This window comes from Marmota marmota, unplaced genomic scaffold, assembly GCF_001458135.2.
Source record: "Marmota marmota marmota unplaced genomic scaffold, marMar, whole genome shotgun sequence".
NCBI classification, from domain to species: Eukaryota; Metazoa; Chordata; class Mammalia; order Rodentia; family Sciuridae; genus Marmota; species Marmota marmota.
Genome location: NW_026000082.1, coordinates 28,733,613 through 28,743,434, shown reverse-complemented (window position 1 = coordinate 28,743,434; position 9,822 = coordinate 28,733,613). Strand labels below are relative to the sequence as shown.

General features: G+C 59.2%; 2 protein-coding genes across 2 annotated transcripts; both read left to right on the top strand.

Moving 5' to 3' along the window:
- Positions 1-1,779: 1,779 nt before the first annotated feature.
- On the top strand, positions 1,780-4,827 carry Gjb5 (gap junction protein beta 5). The gene is made up of 2 exons (XM_015484862.2): positions 1,780-1,935; positions 3,700-4,827. The coding sequence occupies exon 2, from the start codon at positions 3,724-3,726 to the stop codon at positions 4,531-4,533; it is 810 nt and encodes a 269-aa protein (XP_015340348.1). The 5' UTR covers positions 1,780-1,935; positions 3,700-3,723; the 3' UTR covers positions 4,534-4,827.
- A 257-nt stretch (positions 4,828-5,084) lies between these two features.
- On the top strand, positions 5,085-8,491 carry Gjb4 (gap junction protein beta 4). The gene is made up of 2 exons (XM_015485296.2): positions 5,085-6,085; positions 7,131-8,491. The coding sequence occupies exon 2, from the start codon at positions 7,436-7,438 to the stop codon at positions 8,234-8,236; it is 801 nt and encodes a 266-aa protein (XP_015340782.1). The 5' UTR covers positions 5,085-6,085; positions 7,131-7,435; the 3' UTR covers positions 8,237-8,491.
- The last annotated feature ends 1,331 nt before the right edge of the window (positions 8,492-9,822 follow it).

Here is a 9,822-nt window from a genome sequence, read left to right as displayed (position 1 = left end):
TGACTGATGAAAACCCATGTTACCAATGTGCCCACGTCGCTTCTTGGCTTGGAACTCCCCATGTCTCTCTTTGCACCCAACGTGAATCCAAATTCCTTGGCATGACATTCCAGGTCCTCCACAGCCCAGAGGCCCCTGCCGACCCACCAGGCACATTGCCAAGTGGTTCCTCCACGGTGGCCCCAGCTCCCTCCTCCCTCACATTTCCCAGAGGCCCTCTACACACTGTCCAGGCCTCGAAGGCCCCTCTTCCTGAGCTCCTCTTGGTGAACTCCTACACAACCTTCAAGACCCAGCCTGAAAGTCACCACTCTGGGTGTCCCTCTGACAGAGACTGACACTCGTTCTTTGTACCTTTGATAGCTCTTCTCACATATTGTAACTGATCTGTTAATGTGTCCTTCCTCCTGTGTGTGGCAGTAGTTTTTTGGGAATGGGGGGGGGGGGATGTATGTGACTCTCCAGGCACTGCTCTGCCACCAGGGGTACAGCAGTGTATCAAAACCAATCCCTGGGAGTGCACCACTGTGCCCGCAGGGTGGCCTGTGTGTGAGAGTGCATATGCACGGGGCTCACCATGCCTGCTGTGGACACTCCGTGGACTTCACTCCAGCCCCGTGTAACATATTGCTGCTGGGCATCTTGGATGTTAATGAGACCAACGGACTGTGCCTGCGCATAAGCCAGGAGCCTCCCCAGATGCTCTGCCCCCTCCCACAGCCCCAGCGGGGCTCCGAGTTGGCCTTTTAAGCCCAAAGACCACATCTGTCCAAATGAGATGATCTCTAGTGAGCACGTCCAGCTGTCCCTCCTTTCTCCTCTGCCTTCCCCACATCTCAGAAGAAAAGGTGTAGACATTTTTAAAAGGAAGAGGAAGTAACATTTTTTGAGTATCCCTCCCCCTGCCACGTGCCAGGCTGGGCAGTTTGGGAGGCAGTTGTGGAAAGGACTTCCTTTGAGTCAGATGCCCTGCTGAGCACTTCCGCTCCCAGGCTGCGTGGATCACTGCGCCCACCCTATGAGGCAGGCGATATTGTCCCTTTTTAGGGTGAAGTGGCTGAGATGCCACAGCAAGAAAGTGGCAGAGCCAGGACTCAGGCCTCACCATCTGTGCATCCAGTCACTGCACGTCACAAAGTCTTCTCAGGACACCCCTCGTGGGAGCAGCACGTCTGTCTGTACAGGGGAGGAACCAGATAAATCACCCAGATCAAAAACCAGGAGTGAGATTTAAAACCTGGGTGTGAGATCCAGACACAGGAGCGTGGACTCCAGAGGAGGAGACGTGAACTCCAGCTGCGGAGACATTGGGCCCAGACTGGACCCCTCCAAGGTTCACAGGAGTTGGCCAGTTAAGGAGGAAGTGGGGAGAATGGCGTCCTGGGGGGGGGGGGACAATTGGGAGAGACCAGAAACAAGAGTCAGAGGCGTAGGATTTCCAAAGCCCCTGAGCCCCTGAGGAAGGAAGGCCACTCAGAAACAACCAGAAAGAGACAAGAACCTGAACAGCAGCCCACAGAAGCCAGAGGAGGCCCAAGAGTCAGCAGTGAAGCATTTCAGAAGAATGAGAGGGTATGACAGGCTTCAGATGCTCCCATACAAGCCCCGGGATACCATGAGCAGAGGGTCATAGTGGACCTATGTTTCTCCCCTGAGAAGCCAGGATTCTGGGTTCAACACCCTCAGAGGAGTGAACCCCTAAGTTTTCTGAGCCTCATGAGAGGCTGTCTGGGAGGCTGAAGCCCATCCAATGGCAGTGCCGGCTGCAGCTCCTCCTCCCGCAGCAAGTCTGCCACACCCAGGCTGCTCTGGAGCTCTGACCCAGGAATGAGCTTCCCAAGAAACCCTCCTGACATGAAGTCAGGCTGCTTGCTGAATCCCACCGCCCGCTGCCAGGAGCAGCTACCAGGAGAGCCCTGAGGAGCAGCCACTCAGGTAGAGACTTCTAAGTCCAGATGTGCCTGTCCCCAGCCCACCTGGCAGGGGAGACTTCTCTGGTGCCGTTAGGGGAGGTGGGCTGAACACATGGGCCACCCGGGTCCTAGTCGCGGGGGAATGAAGGGCTCCTCCCTCTTCCCTAGGCTCTTCCTGATCACCCCAGGCAGGTCTAGGTGGGAGCCAGGAGCTGAGTGGGAGAGGGGCTGAGAGGGGGCCTGGAGCTCAGCTCTGCCTGGGCCTGCAGCGTCCCGCCCACCCCACCCCAAGCCGGCTGGACTGGGAGAGAGCCCCTGGGGGCTCAGGGCTGGGGCCTGTCGGGTGCTCCTGGGAACCTGCCGGGCCCACCCACTTCAGGCAGGACTGAGCAGGATGACTCAGAGCAGGGGCCACACGGCCAAGAAGTAGGTGGTGAGGAGACACGGGGTGCCGAGCAGAGACTGCCCAGCCTCCACCAGGTGGAGGAGGGCTTGCTCATGGCAGGCAGCTCGCAGAAACTTAAGGACAGGCCCAGCCCGAGATAGGGCAGTTCCCAGAGGGTGGGCTCCTGAGCCGGCTGCATGGGTTCAAGTCCCCGCTCCAGGGCTTACTAGTTACAGTGAGCAAACTGATAACACACCCCCACTCCCACCCCCACCCCGCCCTCGGCTTCCCTCCTCAGCAATCATGCAGGGCCCAGGATGGCCCGGGACCTCCCACTGGACCAGCGCCCCTTAGTGCAAGAGGCTGAGCCCACAGGCTCCCTGAGGTCCTGGGTGTGCAGTGGGTGAGACCACAGTGCATGGGTCTCGGGCAGAGGCCTCCTGAGAGAGGAGGGCACCCCTCGCCCTGCACAGCAGTCCCCTTCCTTAACTGCCTCTGTGTGTTTCCTCGTGCCAAATGCACCAGCCGGGTTAACGGGAAAGCATTCCCGTGCCTCCATCAGACACGTGTCGGGAAGGAACGGGGTTCTGCCATCAAAGGAGTTGAGACAATACTATGTATTTTTTGTCCCTCTTTTGGAGACTCACACAGGGGATTTATTAGCATGGTTGAGTAAAGGGACCTCTCTCATGCCGCTGAACCCTGGGTTTCACCGACTTTTCGTGAACACAGAACCCTCTTCTCTGGCTACTCGTATTGCCAATATTGCCAGCGGGTGGGACAGGGTTCCACGGAACACTGGTTTGGGGAACACTGGACTGCCAGGCTACTCTGGTAGGCCCAGGGCATCTCCATGTCAGCTGGCTTGCCACTGCCTGGCTTCCCGAGAGTCACACCTGAGCAGAGGGCACTGCCTGGATGTACTGAAGGCTGGACTAGATGGGGATAGGTTCCCCTTTGGAGGGGGCTCTCTGCAGGGAGAGGGCCGGGCTCAGGGCTCAGCAAAGAAAGAGATCACCCAGGCTGAGGCCCCTGAGGAGGGGTCAGGGTTGGAAGAGAGAGAGGGCAGCAGGTCCCAACCCCGCACGTCTTCACTCTTTACGACCTGAGAGGAGTGAGCAGCCCCTGGACCCACCTTGGCTGCCTTATGGGTAGAGCTGGGTTCTGGCTTAACCACCTGTGCCCACGTCCCAGTTCTGCTCTGACTGGTGTAGTCTTCTCTACCCCTCTCCACCTCAGTTTCCCTCATCTGTAAAATGGGGACGATATCAGACCCCAGCTCTCTCCCGGGTAGAAGGAGTGGAACACGTAGAGGACGGCGATGTCCATGCCGCGTTTCTCTGACAGCCTCCCAGTGAGTAGCCGCAAATGTGGGAAATGACTCTTCTCATTTCCCTGCAGTGGCGTCTGACACGTGGGTCCACCATGAACTGGGGGATCTTCGAGGGAATCCTGAGCGGGGTCAACAAGTACTCCACAGCCTTTGGGCGCATCTGGCTGTCCCTGGTCTTCATCTTCCGCTTGCTGGTCTACCTGGTGACGGCCGAGCGCGTGTGGAGTGATGACCACAAGGACTTCGACTGCAACACCCGCCAGCCCGGTTGCTCCAACGTCTGCTTCGACCAGTTCTTCCCCGTGTCCCACGTGCGCCTCTGGGCCCTGCAGCTCATCCTGGTCACCTGCCCCTCGCTGCTCGTGGTCATGCACGTGGCCTACCGGGAGGCCCGGGAGAAGAAGCACCGGGAGACAGCTGGGGAGGGTGGCGGGCGCCTCTACCTGAACCCCGGCAAGAAGCGGGGCGGGCTGTGGTGGACCTATGTCTGCAGCCTGGTGTTCAAGGCCGGCGTGGACGCCGCCTTCCTCTACGTGTTCCACTCCTTCTACCCCAAATACACCCTCCCTCCCGTGGTCAAGTGCCACGCGGCCCCCTGTCCCAACACGGTGGACTGCTTCATCTCCAAGCCCTCGGAGAAGAACATCTTCACTTTCTTCATGGTGGCCACGGCCGTCGTCTGCATCCTGCTCAATCTCGTGGAGCTGGCCTACCTGGTGAACAAGAGGTGTCGTGAGTGCCTGGCAGCACGCAGAGCAAGGGCCACACACAAGGGTCATCACCCGGACTGTGTCACCTCGAAAGACCTCCTCTCGGACGACCTCATCTATCTGGGCTCAGACCCTCACCCCCCTCTCTTGCCAGACCACCCCCAAGACTACGCAAAGAAAACCATCCTGTAAGGAACGGGCTGGACGGGACTGGCAGGGAGCCCTGGGTCGGAAAGTTCCAGCATCTCTCATGGATGGGGGCAAAGGGAGGATTCAGAAGGCCTGGGATCTGGTCCCTACCCCCCAACTCTGGCCACTGCTCCAGCAGGTGGCCTTAGGCACATCTAAAGATCCTGAGGGCCACCTCCCAGGACCATAGTGAGGAGGGGTGTCAAAGGAGATCAGAAGGGCCAGCCACCCCCACCCCATGCGCATGGCCCACCAACAAGGCTTAATAAAGGTCAATGCATTCATTGATTTAAGGTACCCTTGGTCATTTGGACTTTGTCACCCTCACCAGGTCACTGTCTCAATCTCTGGGATGCACTTGACTGGGTCAGATGAGGAGCCATCCTCTCCTCCAGAGAAGGAGTGCTCCAGCTCTGCTGGAGACCAAGCCACGTGTTCATGCTCAAGGCTGGCCCTCAGCCCCCGAGGGTTGTCTACAGAGGTCATGGAGCTCAGTGTGGGGGTGGCTATGCTGCAATGGGAAGTCCCCGGATTGTAGGTGCGCACACCTGTAGTCAGGCACAAGCACCAACAGGACTCTGGGGAGGTGGCTTCAACCCTTCTCCAAAATGGGTTAATAATGCCCAGCCTGTCGAGTTCTGTGAGCACTCATGAGTTCATGGCTGTGGACGGGGTTAGCTGGCTGTAAAAGGCCACATAAATGTTAATCATTGCTATTAGGAAGCACTCGATAAATGCTTGTGGGAAATGAGGCACAGGGGCCCCTCCCTGGCTGCTCATTAACCTTCACTGTGCCAGCCAGACGCAGGCCCAGGGTCCTCTGCAGCCCCAGTGGGTACCCCACGTCCCTGAAGGCCTTACCCACTTACCCAGAAGCACAGACCCAGGTCCACAGGGAAGGGAGAGTGAGGCTGTGTCTGGGCCCCTGACAACTGGGGCATTTCATGCTGCCAACCTGCATTCCTGGCCTCAAGCAGGGCAGCAGGTGCCCATCTAGAAAGGCCACGGCCAGCCCCTCCCATCCCCCCTGTGCAAGCCAAAGGCAGCTCAAGATCTAATCCCCAGAAAAATCCCCACCAGAGTAGGACGCGGTCCTGGGCTGAATCAAAAGTGCTCCTTTCTGTAGATGTCAGCTGCTGAGGACATCAGAACCAGGCTTCCAGAATAAAGGGCAGGAGAGGGCCCTGGGGACAAGAGGGTGTGGGAAATGAGGCAGAAGGAAGGGGAAGGGTCAGTGCCACTGGTGCCATCCTGGGCCTGGGCATGATGGCACCAGGTCCTGTCCTCTCACTGCAGTCTCACCCACATGCCTCCACGAAGTTAGAGAGAGGGCGTAGGCCAGGAGAGGAGCGCCCGGGTGTTTGGCTCTGAATATGTGCCCGGGGAAGTCCGCCCGCCGACCTGCCCTACCCACCCACCCGGATCACTCTCGACCGGCTCATTGGCTCAGAAAGCCCCACCCCACTCAGAAGCGAGGAACAAAAGCTGCCTCCAGGAGGCCCTTGGGCCTACGGACAAGCCAGGGACAGGAGAGCAGCCACTGGACTCAAGAAGGGTGAGGACCTATTAGGGCAGGAGACAGGGCCAGGAAGATGGGGCAGCAGGGCTGAGGAAACCCCGGGGAAGCTGGGGCTGGGGGCCAGAATACAGGGGTGAGGGTCCCTGGAGAACCCCAGGGGAGCTCCAAGGAGGGGAAGGAATCCCCTGCCAGACCAAAGGGAGGCCAGAGGACCGGAGAAGAGATGAAGAGGGATCGGGAAGGCGCGTGGGGCTTCGCTGCAGTTTAACCAACATGTATTGCGTGTTTGCGGGGCCAGACCCAGAGCTGGATGGTGGGGACAGATGAATGAGATGCGGTCTGACAAGAAAGACAGGTGAACGTGGCCTGCCGTGGAAGGGTGCTCGGCAGGTGTCCCAGGGGTTTGGTGCCTAACAAGGCTGAGATAGAGACAGGAGAGGGCAGGCCGTGGGATGGAATAGGATGAGGACTCCAGATAAGAGGCGGTGGAGGTTGACAGACACAGAACAGGGCCTGGATGAGGAGAGCCCGAGAGGTAGCCAGCCAAGGTCGCCGAGCCGTCAGAGAAGGGGAGTCTCAGAGAAAGAAAAGCAATGGTGGGCTACACACCGTGCCAGGGTCCAGCCGGTGCCCATCCCTGGCCTTCCCTGGAGCTCAAACAGTTGGAATTCCAGAGGAACCCACTTGTGGTCGAGACCGTCAGTGTTCCGGCGCCAAGGCAGGGAGGTGGCAGGGATGATGCCAAGCCACCACAATTTCAAAGGGCTCTGTTTAGTGTAGGAGGGGATGTCTGGGAAGCTTCCTGGAGCCAGGGAGGAGGAGTGAGGATGGAGATTGTCCTGGGATGTCCGTAGGCGCAAGATGCGGACATGCCCGGTGTGGGGCCTGGCACCTGTTGGCATTCAGTCAAAGCTGGATTCATCTGACAACCCTAAAGGATGCACCTCCTGCCTGGTCCAGCCTGGCCAGGGGTCATTCAGGGGAGGGGGTCATTCATTCTCTTCGCCAGTCCTGGGGTAAGAGAGGCTGGCCGGCCTGTGGGGCAGCATGATTACTCTCACGTGTATTTATTACTTTGTAGAATAAAATAATCCCTGATTCCCGAACCTGAAGACAAAGGTTCAAGACCAGCTCTGCTACTTCCAGCTGTGGGACCTAGGCAGGTGCCTCTGGACTCACCTCCCTGTGACATGGGGGTGATGGCCATGCCTCCCCCTCCAAGTCCCTGTGAGTGAGGACACCATGACCCCGCGGTTGTGAACCGGTATTGCCCCCCACATCGTACTCAAGGGTGCCCATTTCCAGGTCTTCCCAGGCTCCCAAGGCCTGAGTGGGTGGCACCCAGGTGTAGACCCCCCTGTGTGAGGTGCCGAGGAAGCCATCAGCATGAACTGGACCTTCCTGCAAAGCCTCCTGAGCGGCGTGAACAAGTACTCCACGGCGCTGGGCCGCATCTGGCTGTCGGTGGTCTTCATCTTCCGCGTGCTGGTGTACGTGGTGGCCGCCGAGGAGGTGTGGGACGATGAGCAGAAGGACTTCATCTGCAACACCAAGCAGCCCGGCTGCCCCAACGTCTGCTACGATGAGTTCTTCCCCGTGTCCCACGTGCGCCTCTGGGCCCTGCAGCTCATCCTGGTCACCTGCCCCTCGCTGCTCGTCGTCATGCACGTGGCCTACCGCGAGGAGCGCGAGCGGAGGCACCGCCTGAGACACGGGCCCGGGGCCGCGCCGCTGTACAGCAACCTGAGCAAGAAGCGCGGCGGGCTGTGGTGGACCTACCTGCTGAGCCTCATCTTCAAGGCCGCCGTGGACGCGGGCTTCCTGTACATCTTCCACCGCCTCTACCAGGATTATGACATGCCGCGCGTGGTGGCCTGCTCGGTGGATCCCTGCCCCCACACCGTGGACTGCTACATCTCCCGGCCCACGGAGAAGAAGGTCTTCACCTACTTCATGGTGGCCACCGCGGCCATCTGCATCCTGCTCAACCTCAGTGAGGTCACCTACCTGGTGAGCAAGAGGTGCATGGAGATCCTCGGCCCCCGGCGCCGGAAGTCTGGTCGCCGAAGTCGTCTACCCGACACGTGCCCACCGTATGTGGTCCCCCAGGGAGGGCACCCCCAAGATGGGAACTCTGTCCTAATAAAGGCAGGGTTCACCCCAATAGATGCAGGTGGGTATCCATAACCTGCAAGATCAGCAGATAGGATCCCCAGATCCCCTGGCTGTCCCCTAAGGAAAATGGACAAGGGCAGTGACATCTTCTGTAGAGCAGGTAGGTGGCTGTGGGGGCTCAAGAAGCTCACCCAGGAGCCAGGATGCAGTGGAGGGGTACGGTTTTGGTGCCGGGTCCCGAGCCTCAGGGGACCTAATGGCTGGTGGGGATTTTATATATGACAACAGGTTATGTCAAACCTGTTAATAAACATGATTTTCCAAGTACTTGCAGCCCCAGTGAAGAGTGGTGGGTAAGGAAGTACCGGAGTTCCGATGGACCTCAGAGCGGGGCCCCAGACGACTCAATGGTCATCTGAGCCCCAGAACCTCAGATCCTCCTGTCACTCCCCACCCCACCCACTCACACACATTGTGCCACCAGAATGTGGAGGGGAATGCCCAAAGGCAGGGGCTAAACCAGGGGCCTCACGACACTGCCACCAGCTGACCAAGGCAGGAGAAGAGGGAGGCATGGGGACCCTGTGCCCACAGGAGCTCCTTCCCAGGGAGTGTCCCTCAGATGAATGCAAAGCGTGTGACCTCAGAGGCCTCTGCCTCCCATGTCTGACCTCCCCAGCTCTGCCCAGTATGGGTCCCTAGTAGGGGAGTTCCTGAGGGTGGGAGTGAAACTGTCCTGGAACAAGGGCAGAATGGAACTTCCCAGGCTGTCCAGGAGATGTGTCCCCAGGTGGATCCTTGGATCTAGGGCAGCTCCCTTCTTCTCACCCCCATGTACTGCCTGAGCAGCCTCATCCTCCCCCACCCCAGTCCTCAGGCCTCCATGATTCAGGACCATGCTTTCAGCCTGAACCTGCCCCTGAGTCCCACCAGTTGCCACTAAACAGCCCTCTAGGGGACCCACAGTCACCTCACACCCCCGGCAACTCCAAAGGGACCCCGTCATCTTCCCCCAAACCTGCCTCCTCTTAAAGTCCCCACTCCACTCATGAAGGGCATTGCCACCCCCCACCCCACTGTCCCAGCCGGGAGCTGTCCTTTCCTGCTGATCCCCCCAGCCTTCACACCTGCATCCCAACACAGCACTCCCAGCTCCAGACAACCCCCAAATCTGCCCCCTTCCACTCCCAGCCTTACCCCCGCCTCTCAGGCCTGCCCTCCTCTCCAGGATGGAGTGATGGATCTCTTCATGAATCTGACCGTGCCATTGTTCTCACTTTAAAAATCCTCCCACCCCGTCCCCGTTGCCCTCAACCTGGCCCCGCAGCCCTCCACCTCGCCAGCTCCCTCTCTTCCCACCCACAATAATACCAAAGGCAGGTGGTTCCCGGGCCCATAGTCATGCTGTGGCAGGCCTCAGGCCTCTACCACGCTCCTCCCCTTCCCTGGGATGTCCTTCCTGCCTCCTCTGTGACCTGTCCTCCAACCCCAAGGACAGCCTCCCCACCTCCCCATGCGCCCGCCCGCCCAGGTGCTGCTCTCCTCTGCCCTTCTCCCCGAATCTGGTGGCCAGTTCCCCCCAGTGTCTCCCATCAGCCTATGAACCCTTGAGGGCAGGATGCTGAGTCACCAGGTCCCTGCTGGCCTTCAATAAATGT